Source organism: Natator depressus, chromosome 16, assembly GCF_965152275.1.
Source record: "Natator depressus isolate rNatDep1 chromosome 16, rNatDep2.hap1, whole genome shotgun sequence".
NCBI classification, from domain to species: domain Eukaryota; kingdom Metazoa; phylum Chordata; order Testudines; family Cheloniidae; genus Natator; species Natator depressus.
Window position 1 is genome coordinate 3,685,449 of NC_134249.1, and position 15,773 is coordinate 3,701,221.

At 54.1% G+C, this 15,773-nt stretch overlaps 1 protein-coding gene across 1 annotated transcript in view; it reads left to right on the top strand.

The window, feature by feature from the left end:
* The window catches only part of MAMDC4 (MAM domain containing 4), a 50,890-nt gene extending 41,219 nt beyond the window's left edge, over positions 1 to 9,671 (top strand). The window contains exons 24-29 of the mRNA XM_074973535.1: positions 1,332 to 1,466; positions 3,018 to 3,152; positions 3,907 to 4,034; positions 6,253 to 6,367; positions 7,337 to 7,515; positions 9,264 to 9,671. Coding sequence (XP_074829636.1) covers positions 1,332 to 1,466; positions 3,018 to 3,152; positions 3,907 to 4,034; positions 6,253 to 6,367; positions 7,337 to 7,515; positions 9,264 to 9,332 — 761 coding nt within the window. The 3' untranslated portion in view covers positions 9,333 to 9,671. The remainder of the gene's footprint in view (positions 1 to 1,331; positions 1,467 to 3,017; positions 3,153 to 3,906; positions 4,035 to 6,252; positions 6,368 to 7,336; positions 7,516 to 9,263) is intronic.
* The last annotated feature ends 6,102 nt before the right edge of the window (positions 9,672 to 15,773 follow it).

The following is a 15,773-nucleotide window of genomic DNA, read 5'->3' on the forward strand; positions in this document are numbered from 1 at the left end:
CGAGGTGAGGACTGAGAGGGGACAGCTGGCGCAACGTGCCAGCCAGCACCGAGCAGAGTCTGGAGCAGCCCGAGGTCCCTCTTTGGCGCCTGCCTGCGGGACGTCTCTGGCTGGCTTCTCTCTGCAGCTCCTACAGGACCCCTAGGACGGGTCCTGGCCAGTTGTGTGTCGGTGTCCAAGTGGAAAGGCCAGGGCAGGTGTGACACATGTACACTGCTGTGCGCAGCAGGGTCAGACAGGAGCTGGCCCCTACCAATCTGAACATGGCAGCCAAGGCGGGGTTGGGAACCTGCTGCTCAGCCCAGGGGCGGCAGGTTTGTATAATTTTTGGTGGTGCCCAGAACGGGTCCAAGTCCTGCCCCCCCCGCCCCTGTGCCTTGTAAGCCAATATATATTTTTAAAAATACTGTAAAAATAGACTGGAAACAGTAAGCGGTTAGCAGTTTCCTTATATTGCACAATTTGGGGGTGTGGAGGGGGATGACGGCTCTGGCTGGGGGTGAGGGCTCTGGGGTGGAGCTGGGAATGAGGGGTTTGGGGTGTGGGAGGGAGCTAGGATGACCAGATGTCCCGATTTTATAGGGACAGTCCCGATATTTGGGGCTTTGTCTTGTATAGGCACCTATTACCCCCCATCCTCTGTCCCGATTTTTCACACTTGCTATCTGGTCACCCTAGAGGGGGCTCAGGGCTAAGGCAGAGGGTTAGGGTGTGGGATGAGGGCTGCGGGGTGGGGCCATGGATGAGGGGTTCACAGTGCAGGAGGGGGCTCAGAGCTGGGGCAGAGGGTTGGGTTGTGGGGGAGGTGAGGGCTCTGGCAGGGGGTGCGGGCTCTGGGGTGGGGCAGGGCTGGGGATGAGGAGTTTGGGATGCAGGCAGGCTGTCCCGAGGCTGGGGCCAGAGAGGAGGACTCCACAGTCCCCCAGCCCTCTCGGCCGTGGCAGCACGCTCCCCCGGCACCGTCACTGCTCCCTCCGCAGGTCAGCCTCCTGCTTGTGCTGCTCCCTTTTGTAGCTGGCAGTGGCCGTCAAGGGAGCGCAGCGCGGAGCAGCAGGGCAGGCCGGGACGCTCGGGGGAAAGCGTATGGGGGCAGCAGGCAGGGCTGGGGGATGCTCCGGGGGCAAGGTGATGACTGTCCCCGTGGTTAGAGACATGCTGCTGTTATCCTGTGTAGCAGCCCAGGCTCGTAGGGATGGGGCTGCCCCAGAGAGGTCTTGCCAAGGGCCTGATCCCGCACTTCTCCCAGTGAGTGCAGGGTGGGCCCAGAGGATGCCCCAGTGGCACCATGAGCCCATGCTCCTGTAATGGGGCAGGGGGTCTCTTGCTGGCAGGTTCCTGTGACTTTGAGTCAGACACTTGTGGCTGGACCAGCCCCTCAGACCACACCCTGGGCAGCTACACCTGGGGCTGGAAAAGCGGGGCCAGCCCGGGCCCGGAGGTGGACCACACGCTGGGCACGACAGCAGGTGAGAGGCACTCTTGGCCAGGTAGGAGCGGAGATGGGGCTGCTTGGGGGAGGCATCCTGGAGGCGGGGTTCTGACTGCCCTGTGGGGGTGTCCAAGGGACCCACACACTGATGGGCAGGGCTGGGGAGCTGAGCAGGTAGCCCTCACCATGCAGCCTTCCTGGGAGGGGGTGGGCGGCAGAGAAAGGGGGCTGGGGGACTCAGTGTTTGGGCAGGGAGGCTCCTCACTTCAGAACAGTGCCCAGCATGGCCAGGAGTGCCGGGCCAGAGCCTCCGGAGGCGCTCGTTCCTGAGGGCTGGGCGGAAGAGACGATGAGTGGCTCAGGAACTGGTCAGGGGCTGGCTGAGCTCTGCCCGGCATGACTTGCGGCTCAGCACAGTACTCAGCGGCTCTCAGCACCACCCAGGATGCCTGGATCTTGGCTGGGGGCCATGCTGCAGTGCTGGCACTGCCGTGTCCCCAGACTGTCTCACTGGCTGTGGGGCGACCCACCCTTTCTCTGCGGCTGGCAGTGGCTGGTGTTGCTGGGAGTGATGGTGCAATGCGTGACCCCAAAGGACCAGAACTGACCCTGTGACAGCCCCAGCTCAGAGCTTGGCTTTCGGGCAGTGCCCAGCCACCAGCACTGACCCAGGGCCCCATCAGGATCACAGGCGAGTGGGGCTTGACCACATTGGGAAATGGTGGGGTAACTGAGCCCCATGAGTTGGGGGGAGCAGAGAGACGCTTCTGAAACTCAGAGGGCCAGAGAGGCTAAGGGGAGGGGATGCCGAGCCCATGGTGCTCTGACCCGGGCTGGGGGTGGGCGGGCATTGAGCCCATGGTGCTCTGACCCGGGCTGGGGGGGGCACTGAGCCCATGGCGCTCTGGCCCAGGCTGTGGGGGGGACACCAAGCCCATGGCGCTCTGGCCCAGGCTGGGGGGCACTGAGCCCATGGCGCTCTGACTCAGGCTGTGGGGGGGCACCGAGCCCATGGGGCTCTGGCCCAGGCTGGGGGGCACCGAGCCCTTCTGTGGATTCTGACGTCAGGTTCCTAGCTGGGGGGAACCGGGGCCCACTGTGGGGAACATGGAGTGCAACACCCCCCGCCCATGGGTACCTGGGCAGATCCGCCCCATGTGGATCTGGCCAGGCTCCCAGCCGGCCAGTTCCCTTCGCATGCTGTGTGGAGCTGTGCAGCTGACAGGCCTGGCGGCCCTGGACTCTGAGACCCTGTTTCTGCCCAGCCCCAGCACGGCTCAGGAAGCAGCAGGGCACAGCCCTGCCCTTCTGCACCAACGTGCCTCCGCCTGGCCCTGCCTGTGGACCCCTTGGGGGCGAGGGGCCCTGTGGCTGCCCACTGAGGCAGGGAGTGTCCTGGGAGTGTCCCTCAACAGGTCGGTGAAGCAGAGTGCTGCCTAGGAGTCAACCCGAAGGGTTTGGGCAAGGTCGGACGAGGAGCCCTGGGCCACAGTAGGCAGAAGGGCACAGGGAGATGAGGGGTGGGCAGACCCGACCTGGCCTGCAAAAGGAGGCTGGCCCCTGTACTCCTGCTGCATCTCCCCCACAGGTCACTATGTTTACTTCGATGCCAGCGTGCTGGGGCCTGGGGGGAACGCGGCCCGGCTCCTGAGCGAGCACCTGCCAGCCACCACGGGCGCCTGCCTTCGGTTTTGGTACCACATGGACTTCCCAGAGCACTTCTGTGAGTGACGCCTACTGCCACAAGCCTGGGGCCTTCGCTCCCAGTGCTGGCATGGGGGGCTGGCGTGTGAGAGGCAAAGGGCTGGGGCCAGCTGTGGGCAGGGGATCCACAGTCATTGTGCTACTCCAGCTGGGGAGAGGCAGAGCAGGGAGTTGGGAAGGTCCCAAATGGGGCTAAATCCTGGGTGAGGGAATTATCCCAACAGACTGATGAAGCCATGAGCTGATGTCAGTGAAGCTGAGGGCTGGCCAGGCTGTTCTAGGCGCCCTGGGGCACTAATCGCGGGGAGGCCCCACCCTATCAGTAAGAGCAGCTGCACAAGGGCTTAGGGGGCTTGTGGGCAACATGGCCTGCCTAAGCTGGTTTACCTGGGCAGCGGGACTCATCCCTGCCTGCTATCTTGGCCCAGGGGCTTCACCTGGGCCAGCCAGCTGAGCTGATGCAGTTGGGAATGGCAGCAGAGGGCGTGATGCTGCACAAGTCAGGTGCAGGGGTTGGAGCAGGAAGCCAGGCCTCCTGGGTTCTAGTCCCAGCCCTGACACTCACTGGCTGTGGGACCCTGGCAAGTCACTGCCCTCCTTATGCCTCAGTTTCCCTCTCTGGTTCTGGAGGGGGTGCTCAGGTTTACCCTCCAATGTCTGAGCTGCACTGGGCCCTGTGAGTGGTGGGGTTAGTCCAGGCAAAGGCTGAGCTCTGGGCTGCTGTCCCTGGCTGTCTGCATTGACCTCGGCCCCCGCTTCCATCTCTGGCCCAGACAGTGGCGAGCTGCGGGTGAAGCTGTACAGCATGGCGGGGGAACTAACAGTCTGGTGCGCCCGAGGGCACCAGGGCCAAGGCTGGCGGAACACGACCCTCTCAGTGCAGAACACTGTGGAGTTCCAGGTAATGGTGGGGGGCATGCCCAGAGGGAGGCAGGGAGCGGTCTGGAGCGAGTTGGCATGGCTCTGCCCGCAGATCTCCCGCCAATGCCCATGCAGTGCTCCCACTGCTGACAGCCGGAGGGATGCAGAGACGCAGCCGGCAGGGAGGTGGAGCACTAGGAATGGAGGAGTCCACCTGTTAGCTCACCATGGGCAAATCAGGCAGGTTGAGTGCTGGGGGCTTCCCTGGCCTGCAAGCGGGTGCTAAGCAGGGCAGGTGCAGGGCATCCCTGTTCTGTGAGCAGGCACCCGGCGCTAGGGCGAGCTGAGCGGGGCAGGCGCTGAGCGTCTCTGTTCTGCGAGTGGGCACCCGGGGCGAGCTGAGCGGGGCAGGCGCTGAGCGTCCCTGTTCTGCGAGTGGGCACCCGGCGCTAGGGCGAGCTGAGCGGGGCAGGCGTTGGGCGTCCCTGGGCTGCGAGCAGGCACCCGGGGCGAGCTAAGCGGGGCAGGCGTTGGGCGTCCCTGGGCTGCGAGCAGGCACCCTACCACTGGCCTTTCCCCTTTGAAATGTGGGTAGTGCACTCTGAGCCCAGGCCCAGCCCATCCACGATGGGGAGTAATAGCAAGTACCACGTTGTGACAGACTTCCCTGGGGTGCAACCTGGAACTGGGACACCGCTGAGCCCTCTGGGCCCCCTCTCACACTGTGAGGCTGTGACAAGCCGCAATCCTCTCCAGGACTTGCATTCACACAGCCATACACAGACAGGGACACACCCAGCTGCAGTTACATGGAGGCTTCTCTTAGCCACTCATGAACTCACAATAGAGAGGCTCCAGACAGTCCCCATCAGCTCCTCAGCCAGGGACCTCAGAACTGTACTGTCCTGCCCTGGTCAAAAGCCTGACCAGTGTCAGTTGATTATCCAGTCCACCCCCTCCCTCAGTGTGGAGAGGACATGCACAGGTTTTTATTAACTGAGCTAAGATTTTTCATGCACTACACTCAAACCACTGTTTTTAGGTAAAATATAAAACAGATTTATTAACTGCAGATAGATAGATAGATTTTAAGTGATTATAGTAATAGCGTACAGATCAAAGTTGGTTACCTAAGAAATAAACAAAATCCCCCAATCTTTCCCCAGTCTTCCATACATAGGCTGGGCTTCCTTCTTTCCCGCCTGGGACCCCTCCCCAGTTCAGTCCTTTGCTTTCCACATGTCTTTCCAGGTGTTGAGTTGTGGGAGGAGTGAGGCCAAATGGTGATGTCACTTTCCCCTTTTATAGTTTCTTCCATGTGGAGGGAACTTCTTTGTTCCAAACAAAGTCCCCAGTACAGTTTGTGGAAAACTACAGGCACAAGATGGAGTCCAGCATCATATGATCTGGTCACATGCCCTTGCATGCTTCAAGGAATCATGGCAGGGGCCATTACCCATATTCTGGCTAGAAAGTTCACAGGAAAGACCCTTAGGTGAGGATGCCCATTGTTTTCACTGATGGGCCATTACCTTGAGTAGTTCATTCACAACATGCTGGCTAGGCTGGATGTAAGCTAACTTGTGGGAGTTACCCAGGAGCAAACACATTTGAGACTCAGGTGCATAGTCAATGTTCATAACTCCAGATACAAAACTGATACCTGCACACAAATAGGATCATCATATTCAGCAAATGTAACTTTTCCATTGACACCTCCCATGACAGGTTTTGTAGAAGATGCATCATAATTATACCATAAGCATATCACTGTGGTGAATATGGGGCACAGATTGTCACACACGTGTCTGCGCGTTTGTGACGTAGGGGTCCTGGGGCTGTTGGATGCTGCCCATGCAGCTGGTTGGCAGCACCAGCTCAGATGCCCCAGTGAAAATAACCCAATAGACCCAACCTGCCCCCCACCCTGAGCAGGTTGGGTTCAGTTCCTTGCCAAGGCTGTTTGTGTTTAGCCCCAGTCACAAGGTGCCATTGGCTTGGGGGGCAGTGGACTCTCTCCAACCTGCAGTCAGGCCTTTGACTCCCCCTCCCCTGCTCTTCTGGCTGGGTGCCGCCCCAGCATCCCTTCCTCTGGAGTGCCCTCCAGTGCTGGGGGCTGAGCAGCGAGGCTAGCACCTCCCTGCAAGCATCATTCTGGCTCCTTGCCAGAGCTGGGACACCTGTTCTCCCAGCCGCCTTCCCTGGGTATTGAGCTTGGCTGTGCTGGGGCTCAGGCAGGATTCCCGCTCACCCTGCAGATTGTCTTTGAAGTGACCAATGGTGTGTGGCCTGCCGGGGGGACCATCGCCCTGGACGATATCATGTACCATGCTGGAGAGGGCTGTAATGGAGACGGTTTGGGCCAGATGGAAGGTGAGGTCGATTCCAACCAAGCCAGAGGTCAGAGCAGCTGTGCCTTTAGCAAGGCATAACTGCAGAGCACCCCCATTCCCCACTTATCTGTGAGCCCCATGGCACAGCCCCCTTTGCACAGGGCAGGGTGTGGCAGGGAGCTGTGGTAGAGAACTGAGTCACCCGACTCTGTACAGGGAATTAGAGGTGGCGCTGGGCATAGGACCCAGGAGTCCTGACTCCCTGCCCCTTTGCCTTCAGCACAAGAACATCCCTTTCCTCTTCTGCTCGTATGCAGGCCCGCCTGGAGCTCTCGCCCTCAGCCCACAGGGGTGGGCTGCTTTCTCCTGCTGCAGCCTGTCCCCTTCCTGACACCTCTGGGGACGGCCATGTGGAGAGAGAGAGTGCTGGGGGCTGGAAGAGGAGAGACTGAATGCTCTTCTGGGCCTGCTCTGCCAATGCTGGCAGGGACCCAGTAGGGGAAGTGGGGCTCCCTGGGCAGTCAGGGAGGGGGACATGCACACTGGTGCTGGTCTTCTGGGTGAGCAAGGCCAGCAGCCAGGGGAGAACAAGGCCTGCTCCAGAGGTAGGGGAGGAGGGCCCTGGGCTGGAGCTAGTTCCTGCTCCCCATGAGGGCCCCTCAGAAGCAGGCCTGTGGGTGAGGACACTGTTGGGGAACCTGAAGGGTTAATGCATGCAGTGATAGTTACTGCTGCCTTAGGCCACTCCTCTACCCTTGTGCTCTCAGGAGAGCTCCTAGTCAGGCAGTGCTGGGGCTTAGTCGTGTGCTAGGCAGAGGCGTGCCCTGCCAGGTGCTAGGAAGGGTTGGGAGATGAGTAGCATGGACCACATATTGCAGATTGAGCCCCTGAAGCCAGGTGCTGGGGCCTAGCTGAGACCTGACCTAGCTCACATCACTGGTGGTGATGGTGCAGGGTCCTGGCATAGCAGTCGTCTTCCATTGTGCTCAGCACTTGCTTCTGATTGCAGATGGGAAACCTGCCAAGGGCTCTGTGGCAGCAATGGTGATTGGCATTCTCCTGGCCACTGTATTCCTGCTCCTAATAACTTTGAGCATATGCTATTGGCTGAAGAGGAGGGTGTCAGCAGGCAGGAGGCCAGAGGAGAGAGCCACCAGCCAAGGCTTTGACAACATCACTTTTAGAGATGTAAGGAACTGCAGCTCACTCTGCCTGGGCTTGGGGGGTGGGAGTTAGACTAGGGGCTTTGCTTATTTGTCCAGCTGCTGTCTTCAGAGCTTGAGCATCAGAGTCAAAAATGACTGAATAGGAGGGTGACTGGGAAGACAGAAAATATGAATGACTGACCACTGCCAGTCTAAGTCCCTCTCCCCCGCTCTCCGACAATGCCAGCTCCCACAGCCCTATACGTACACTCACCCTTTCTTTGGCCTTTTTCATCCCTGCAGGACTAAAAACTGCTTGTGCTGTGAGTTCACCAGCATTACGATTTGTACTCCTGAGGGCATTCTGCACCCAAAACATTAAAAATTCTGTGCACAATATTTTAAATTTCTGCAAAATTCTGTAAATTTTATTTGTCAAATAAATGTGGGACAGACTCAGTGGTGAAGCTGCATCCAACCCTGACACAGCACAAGGACTGGGCCTGCCCCAGAAACACCCCAGGGCCCTGCCCATCTGTGCCAAGTTCACCAGGTGTGGGCAGGCAGGCTCAGCAATGCAGGATCCAAGTGTGGGGCAATCTGAGGGGGAGCTTGGGGGAGGGAGAGAATCTGGATGCACAGGGGCTTGTTGGGGGGTTCTGGGTGCAATGATAATGGGACTTTGCAGGGGGGTCCAGGTAAAGTTGGTTGGGGTTCAGAGGGGGAGGTCTGGACATGGGGGGGGGAAAATAGAGATTGGCGGGGGGGGGGTCTCAGTGTGGGGGCCTTAGTGTATGTGTGGGGGGGGAAGTGTATCCATGTGCAGCTGGTTGGGACTCAGTAGGGTGGGGATCCGGATGCAGGTGGCTTGTCAGGGTGGTCCAGGTACAAGGAGAGTGGGATTCGTCAGGGGTAGTTCTGGGTGCAGGGTGAGGCTCATCAGGAGGGTCTGGGTATGAGGGGAGTCTGGTTGCACCGGGGTTAGGTGGATGGGGGGAGCAGTTCCCTGTACAGTGATTTCTCCCTCCTGCAGCTGAGGAGTGATGGGTGTAGGAAGCAAGGGGGGGGTGGGGGTAGGGGTGCAGAGGAGAGAGTTTTCACAGCTTTCTACAGCCAGGGAAGAAATCTGGGGGTGGGTCTGATCCAACCCCGGATGCTGTGCAGGGGAAGAGGAAGTCCCATCCTCCCCAGCCCAGCTGCGATGAGCACCTGAGCCTGGTGCAGGGTAGAAGCCACAAGTCAGGTCTTCTCCAGGCCCGGCCCCTGCCCCACAGTGATTTGCCTCTCTGCTAACTGCCCTGGACACCTGAAACATACTGCTGGCAAAGGTTGTATGACCGCTCTTGTGGCTTCCCTCTACTTCCCTATCAGAAAGTCATTTTTCTGTAGGGAAGCTAAGAAATCTGCAGGGCACATAAATTCTGTGCATGCGCATTGGTGCAGAATTCCCCAAGGAGTAAAGTTGGGTGGCTTATCAGCTTTGGCCCTATGCAGCAATACAGCAGCCGACAAACATGGTGGAAGGTTGCACAAGACCCCACCCTGACTGCTGGCCACATGGCAGCTGTGAACTCCTCAAACCCTCCTTTTTAGAGTAGAGCAGGAGGTGGTAGTGGACACCGCAACCATCGGTGCTGCTTGATGTTCTTCACCCCCATAGTATGAGGGGTACTGAAGCAGAGGCTGGCTATTACCTTTTCCTCCCCTCCTTGAGCTGGTTGGGAGGGAATACACATCAATAGATTGGTTGTAATTAGCTTAGGCCCAATTCCTGTTCCCCTTTAATTCCAGGACAGGGTCACTATAACTCCACTACCTGCGGATGGGGAAGCAGAACCAGATATGAGCCTCCCACAGTAGGCAGCTGTTTGTACTGTAGCTGCCCATACAGAATGAAAGGTGTGTTCTGCAAGGCTTCACACTCCTCCGGCAACACTGGGCTCAACTTTCATTTCTAAGGCTACTCTTGAAACTCTTTTGGCCACTGACTAAAATGGAAGCTTTAGCTGAGACAAACAAGGTCAGCTGGAGGGAGGAATACAAGCCCCTTTTTGAACAGATCCCGTATCACTGAACTTCCTGGAACACATTCAAGAGAGTCCATCAGTGCTGTCATATTCTTGCAGTTTCCCCATATAGTATTGCCTTTTCCATATGAAGATCTGTCCCCTTGATTTTATCTAAAATAAAATGAATTCTATAAAAGTCGGATTTCTGAAGACTGTGTAACTTAGTCTGTGTTTCAGTCCGTTCCGCATAATTGGCTGTGGTCACAGATTTTAGTTGCAGCACTGCCTCCAAATACAACCCAGCTAAGCGGGTATACTCAGAGGTCCGAATGTGCAGAATCTTGAATGTCTCCATTAACTATTTAAACCCATAAGTGCTGCAGCATCTTGACCATTGTAGCAACACAGGAGTCCAAGTGCAAAATCCTTTGTGTTTCTCTAGCCAAGCAGCACTGTCAGAAGACAGAAATTCTCCAAGACCAGCAGATCCAGAGGGCTTTCATGATTAGCCTTTGCATATAGCTTGAGCAAAGCTGTAGCAATGTCTTCCTTGTAGCCATTTGCAACTTCAGTGTTGTGGCCCTCATACAAATAACTCAGGAGGAATCATTTGCACTTAGTCATCTTCTCCTGATCCCCTTAGGCCAGCTGGTTTAAATCAGCATAATTGTAAAGAGGTGGATGAGACCGTATGAACGAAGAGGAAGTAGGCAAAAGGATGGGGTAGAGTGCGATCAGCTCCTGGACATCAAGTTGGTCGCTTCTGAAGAGTTCTTTTGCTTCTAGGAACTGAAGCTGTGCAAAGTGTATAAAACCTGCTTGCTGCAAGATTCGTTTGTACATTACCTGAAATTTCTCTTTTGGAACGTTCATAGAAGATTAGGGTTGGAAGAGATCTCGGGAGGTCATCTAGTCCAACCCCCTGCTCAAGGCAGGACCAACACCAACTAAATCATCCCAGCCAGGGCTTTGTCAAGTCAGGCCTTAAAAAAACTTTTAAGGATGGAGATTCCACCACCTCCCTGGGTAACCCATTCCAGTGCTTCAACACCCTCCTCGTGAAAAAGTTTTTCCTAATATCCAACCTAAACCTCCCCCACTGCAACTTGAACATTGCTCCTTGTTCTGTCATTTGCCACCACTGAGAACAGCTGAGCTCCATCCTCATTGGAACCCTCCTTCACGTAGTTGAAGAATGCTATCAAATCTCCCCTCACTCTTCTCTTCTGCAAACTAAAGCAGCCCAGTTCCCTCAGCCTCTCCTCATAAGTCACCTGCCCCCGACCCCTAATTATTTTCATTGCCTCTCCAATTTGTCCACATCATTTCCTGTAGCGGGGGCCCCAAAAATGGATGCAATACTCCAGATGTGGCCTCACCAGCGCTGAATACAGCGGAATAATTACTTCCCTCGAGCTGCTGGCAATGCTCCTACTAATGCAGCCCAATATGCCAGTAGCCTTCTTAGCAACAAGGGCACACTGCTGACTCATATCCAGCTTCTCATCCACTGTAATCCCCAGGCCCTTTTCTGCAGAACTGCCGCTTAGCCAGTTGGTCCCCAGCCTGTAGCAGTACATGGGATTCTTCCATCTTAAGTGCAAGACTCTGCACTTGTCCTCGTTGAACCTCATCAGATTCTTTTAGCCCAATCCTCCAATTTGTCTAGGTCACTCTGGACCCTATCCCTACCCTCCAGCATATCTACCTCTCCTCCCAGCTTAGTGTCATCTGCGAATTTATGGAGGGTGCAATCCATCCCACCATCCAGATCATTAATGAAGATGATGAACACCACCAGCCCCAGGACCGACCCCTGGGGCACTCTGCTTGATACCGGCTGCCAACTAAACATTGAGCCGTTGATCACTACCCATTGAGCCCAGTGATCTAGTCAGCTTTCTATCCACCTTACAGTCCATTCATCCAATACATACTTTTTAAATTTGCTGGGGGGAGGGATAGCTCAGTGGTTTGAGCATTGGCCTGCTAAACCCAGGGTTCTGAGTTCAATCCTTGAGGGGGCCATTTAGGGATCTGGGGCAAAAATTGGGGATTGGTCCTGCTTTGAGCAGGGGGTTGGACTAGATGACATCCTGAGGTCCCTTCCAACCCTGATATTCTATGAAAGAATACTGTGGGAGATAGTATCAAAAGCTTTGCTAAAGTCAATATATCACATCCACCGCTTTCCCCATATCCACAGAGCCAATTATAGAAGGCAATCAGGTTGGTCAGGCATGACTTGCCCTTGGTGAATCCATGTTGACTGTTCCTGATCACCTTCCTATCCTCCAAGTTCTTCAAAATGGATTCCCTGAGGACCTGCTGCATGATTTTTCCAGGGACTCAGGTGATGCTGACTGGTCTGTAGTTCTCTGGATTCTCCTTCTTCCCTTTTTAAAAGATGGGCACTATATTTGCCTTTTTCCAATTGTCTTCAGCTTTTTCCAATTGTCTGGGACCTCCTCCGATCGCCATGAGTTTTCAGAAATAAATGACCAAGGGCTCTGCAATCACATCCGCCAACTCCCTCAGCACCCTCATATGCATTGCATCTAGCCCCATGGACTTGGTCATGTCCAGCTTTTCTAAATAGTCCTTAACCTGTTCTTTCACCACTGAGGGCTGCTCACCTCCTCCCCATACTGTGCTACCCAGTGCAGCAGGCTGGGAGCTGACCTGGTCTGTGAAGACTGAGGCAAAAACAAAAGCATGGAGTACTTCAGCTTTTTCCACATCATCTGTCACTAGGTTGCCTCCCCCATTCAGTAAGGGTCCCACACTTTCCCTGACCACCTTCTTGTTGCTAACATACCTGTAGAAACCCTTCTTGTTACCCTTCGCATCCCTTGCTAGCGGCAACTCCAATTGTGCTGCATGCTTGAGCAATATTTTTATACTCCTCCCTAGTCACCTGTCCAAGTTTCCACTTCTTGTAAGCTTCCTTTTTGTGTTTAAGCTCACTGAAGCTTTCTCTGTTAAGCCAAACTGGTTGCTTGCCATATTTGCTATTCTTTCTGCACATCAGGTTGGTTTGTTCCTGCACCCCCAATAAGGCTTCTTTAAAATACAGCCAGCTCTCCTGGACTCCTTTCCCCCCTGATATTAGCTTCCCAGGGGATCCTGCCCATCAGTTCCCTGAGGGAGTCAAAGTCTGCTTTTCTGAAGTCCAGGGTCCGTATTCTGCTGCTTTCCTTTCTTCCTTGTGTCAGGATCCTGAACTCTACTATCTCATGGTAACTGCTGCCAGATCTGCCACCCACTTCTACTTCTCCTACCAATTCTTCCCAGTTTGTGAGCAGCAGGTCAAGAGGAGCACGGCCCCTAGTCGGTTCCTCCAGCACTTTCCAAAAACTTCCTGGATTGTCTGTGCACGGCTGTTGCTGCACTGGGCAACACAGCATGGGGAGTAGGTGGCCAGCCCTCTGTGGAGAAAGAGGTGGTTAGGGACTATTTAGAAAAGCTGGATGTGCACAAGTCCATGGGGCCGGATGTGTTGCATCCGAGAGTGCTAAAGGAATTGGCGGCTGTGATTGCAGAGCCATTGGCCATTATCTTTGAAAACTCGTGGTGAACGGGGGAAGTCCCGGATGACTGGAAAAAGGCTAATGTAGTGCCAATCTTTAAAAAAGGGAAGGAGGATCCTGGGAACTACAGGCCAGTCAGCCTCACCTCAGTCCCCGGAAAAATCATGGAGCAGGTCCTCAATGAATCAATTCCGAAGCACTTAGACGAGAGGAAAGTGATCAGGAACAGTCAGCATGGATTCACCAAGGGAAGGTCATGCCTGACTAATCTAATCGCCTTCTATGATGAGATTACTGGTTCTGTGGATGAAGGGAAAGCAGTGGATGTATTGTTTCTTGACTTTAGCAAAGCTTTTGACACGGTCTCCCACAGTATTCTTGTCAGCAAGTTAAAGCAGCATGGGCTGGATGAATGCACTGTAAGGTGGGTAGAAAGTTGGCTAGATTGTCGGGCTCAATGGGTAGTGATCAATGGCTCCATGTCTAGTTGGCAGCCGGTATCAAGTGGAGTGCCCCAAGAGTCAGTCCTGGGGCTGGTTTTGTTCAATATCTTCATAAATGATCTGGAGGATGGTGTGGATTGCACTCTCAGCAAATTTGCTGATGATACTAAACTAGGAGGAGTGGTAGATACGGTGACAGGTAGGGATAGGATACAGAGGGACCTAGACAAATTGGAGGATTGGGCCAAAAGAAATCTGATGAGGTTCAACAAAGATAAGTGCAGGACCCTGCACTTAGGAAGGAAGAATCCAATGCACCGCTACGGACTAGGGACCGAATGGCTAGGCAGCAGTTCTGCGGAAAAGGACCTAGGGGTTACAGTGGACGAGAAGCTGGATATGAGTCAATAGTGTGCCCTTGTTGCCAAGAAGGCCAATGGCAATTTGGGATGTATAAGTAGGAGCATAGCCAGCAGATCGAGGGATGTGATCGTTCCCCTCTATTCGACATTGGTGAGGCCTCATCTGGAGTACTGTGTCCAGTTTTGGGCCCCACACTACAAGAAGGGTGTGGATAAATTGGAGAGAGTCCAGCGAAGGGCAACAAAAATGATTAGGGGTCTGGAACACATGACTTATGAAGAGGGGCTGAGGGAACTGGGATTGTTTAGTCTGCAGAAGAGAAGAATGAGGGGGGATTTGATAGCTGCTTTCAACTACCTGAAAGGGGGTTCCAAAGAGGATGGTTCTAGACTATTCTCAGTGGTAGAAGATGACAGGACAAGGAGTAATGGTCTCAAGTTGCAGTGGGGGAGGTTTAGGTTGGATATTAGGAAAAACTCTCTCACTAGGAGGGTGGTGAAACACTGGAATGCGTTACCTAGGGAGGTGGTGGAATCTCCTTCCTTAGAAGTTTTTAAGGTCAGGCTTGACAAAGCCCTGGCTTGATGATTTAATTGGGGATTGGTCCTGCTTTGAGCAGGGGGTTGGACTAGATGACCTCCCGAGGTCTCTTCCAACCCTGATATTTCTATGATTCTATTGCTCTCCCAGCAGATATCAGGGTGATTGAAGTCTCCCATGAGAACCAGGGCCTGTCATCTGAAAACTTGTTAGCATTTTTCTCTCTGTTTCCATGATTGATAGAAATGGTTATTTTGGGAGGGTGAGGTGTAAGTGGCATGTAATGATAAATCTAATCCTTCCAAGACTAATCATGGGTAACTGCATTAAAGCAGCTGTGAGCACTTAAGAATTACTTCCCCTCCAAGGAGCAGGGTAGAAATAGCCCTGTTTTGTAGCAATCTGGTACTGTTATTTTACAATAAGTACAGCTATGTGTCAAACCAATTTCCCCCTTTACAATCTCAGAAGCCATTTGACTAAAATCCTAATCTGACCCTTTATTAATCTTGTAAACACTATACAACCTTCAGTATGTCAGGAGTTACCTTCAAATAAAAAGAAGTGCTCGAGTGCTGGTGACCAGAAACTCCTTAAGTCCAAAGACCGGCTTGGGGGGAGGGATAGCTCAGTGGTTTGAGCATTGGCCTGCTAAACCCAGAGTTCCGAGTTCAATCCTTGAGGGGGCCATTTAGGGATCTGGGGCAAAAATTGGGGATTGGTCCTGCTTTGAGCAGGGGGTTGGACTAGATGACCTCCTGAGGTCCCTTCCAACCCTGATATTCTATGATTCTCAAAAGGGGAACTTAGATAGAAGGTCCAATAGCTACAGCCACTGCCTTGGATTCAAGTCCAAGCTCCGCCAGAGTTTGTGCGTGACCTTGGGCAAACCACTTACTGTATCTCACCATCTGCTTTTCCCTTCATCAAAGGCATGCGGAGAAGAAATCAAGGTGAAGGGGCCATGTAACTGAAATGGTTGCATTGCATTAGTATTCAGAGCATGAGCTAAACTCCCCATGTGAACTGGGCTCCAGGGAGCAGCAGAGAGAATGAAGTGGGGGTCACTGCAGAGTCCTACTGAGGAACATGAAGGGAGTTCCAAGCCCTCCGTTTTTCACACAGCTAAACAAACAGCTTTTGAAGATTAGTTGGCACAAGCCCGTTTGCACAGGAATTATTCTTGTTCAGCCTATTTTTCCCCACAATCCACAGCTGTATTTGTGGACCCTGAAATACAGCATCATTTAAGTGACTCGGAAGCCTGCAGTCTGAACCACAGACTAGAGTCTAGAGCTGCTAGCCAACTGCTTCTGCCTCTGTACAAGTACAAGCATATGTCGTGCAAGTCTAGCTTCTTCAGAACCATCATTCTGAAAACTTGGATGAAGGAAAGGGTTACATTTCAGCACTCTC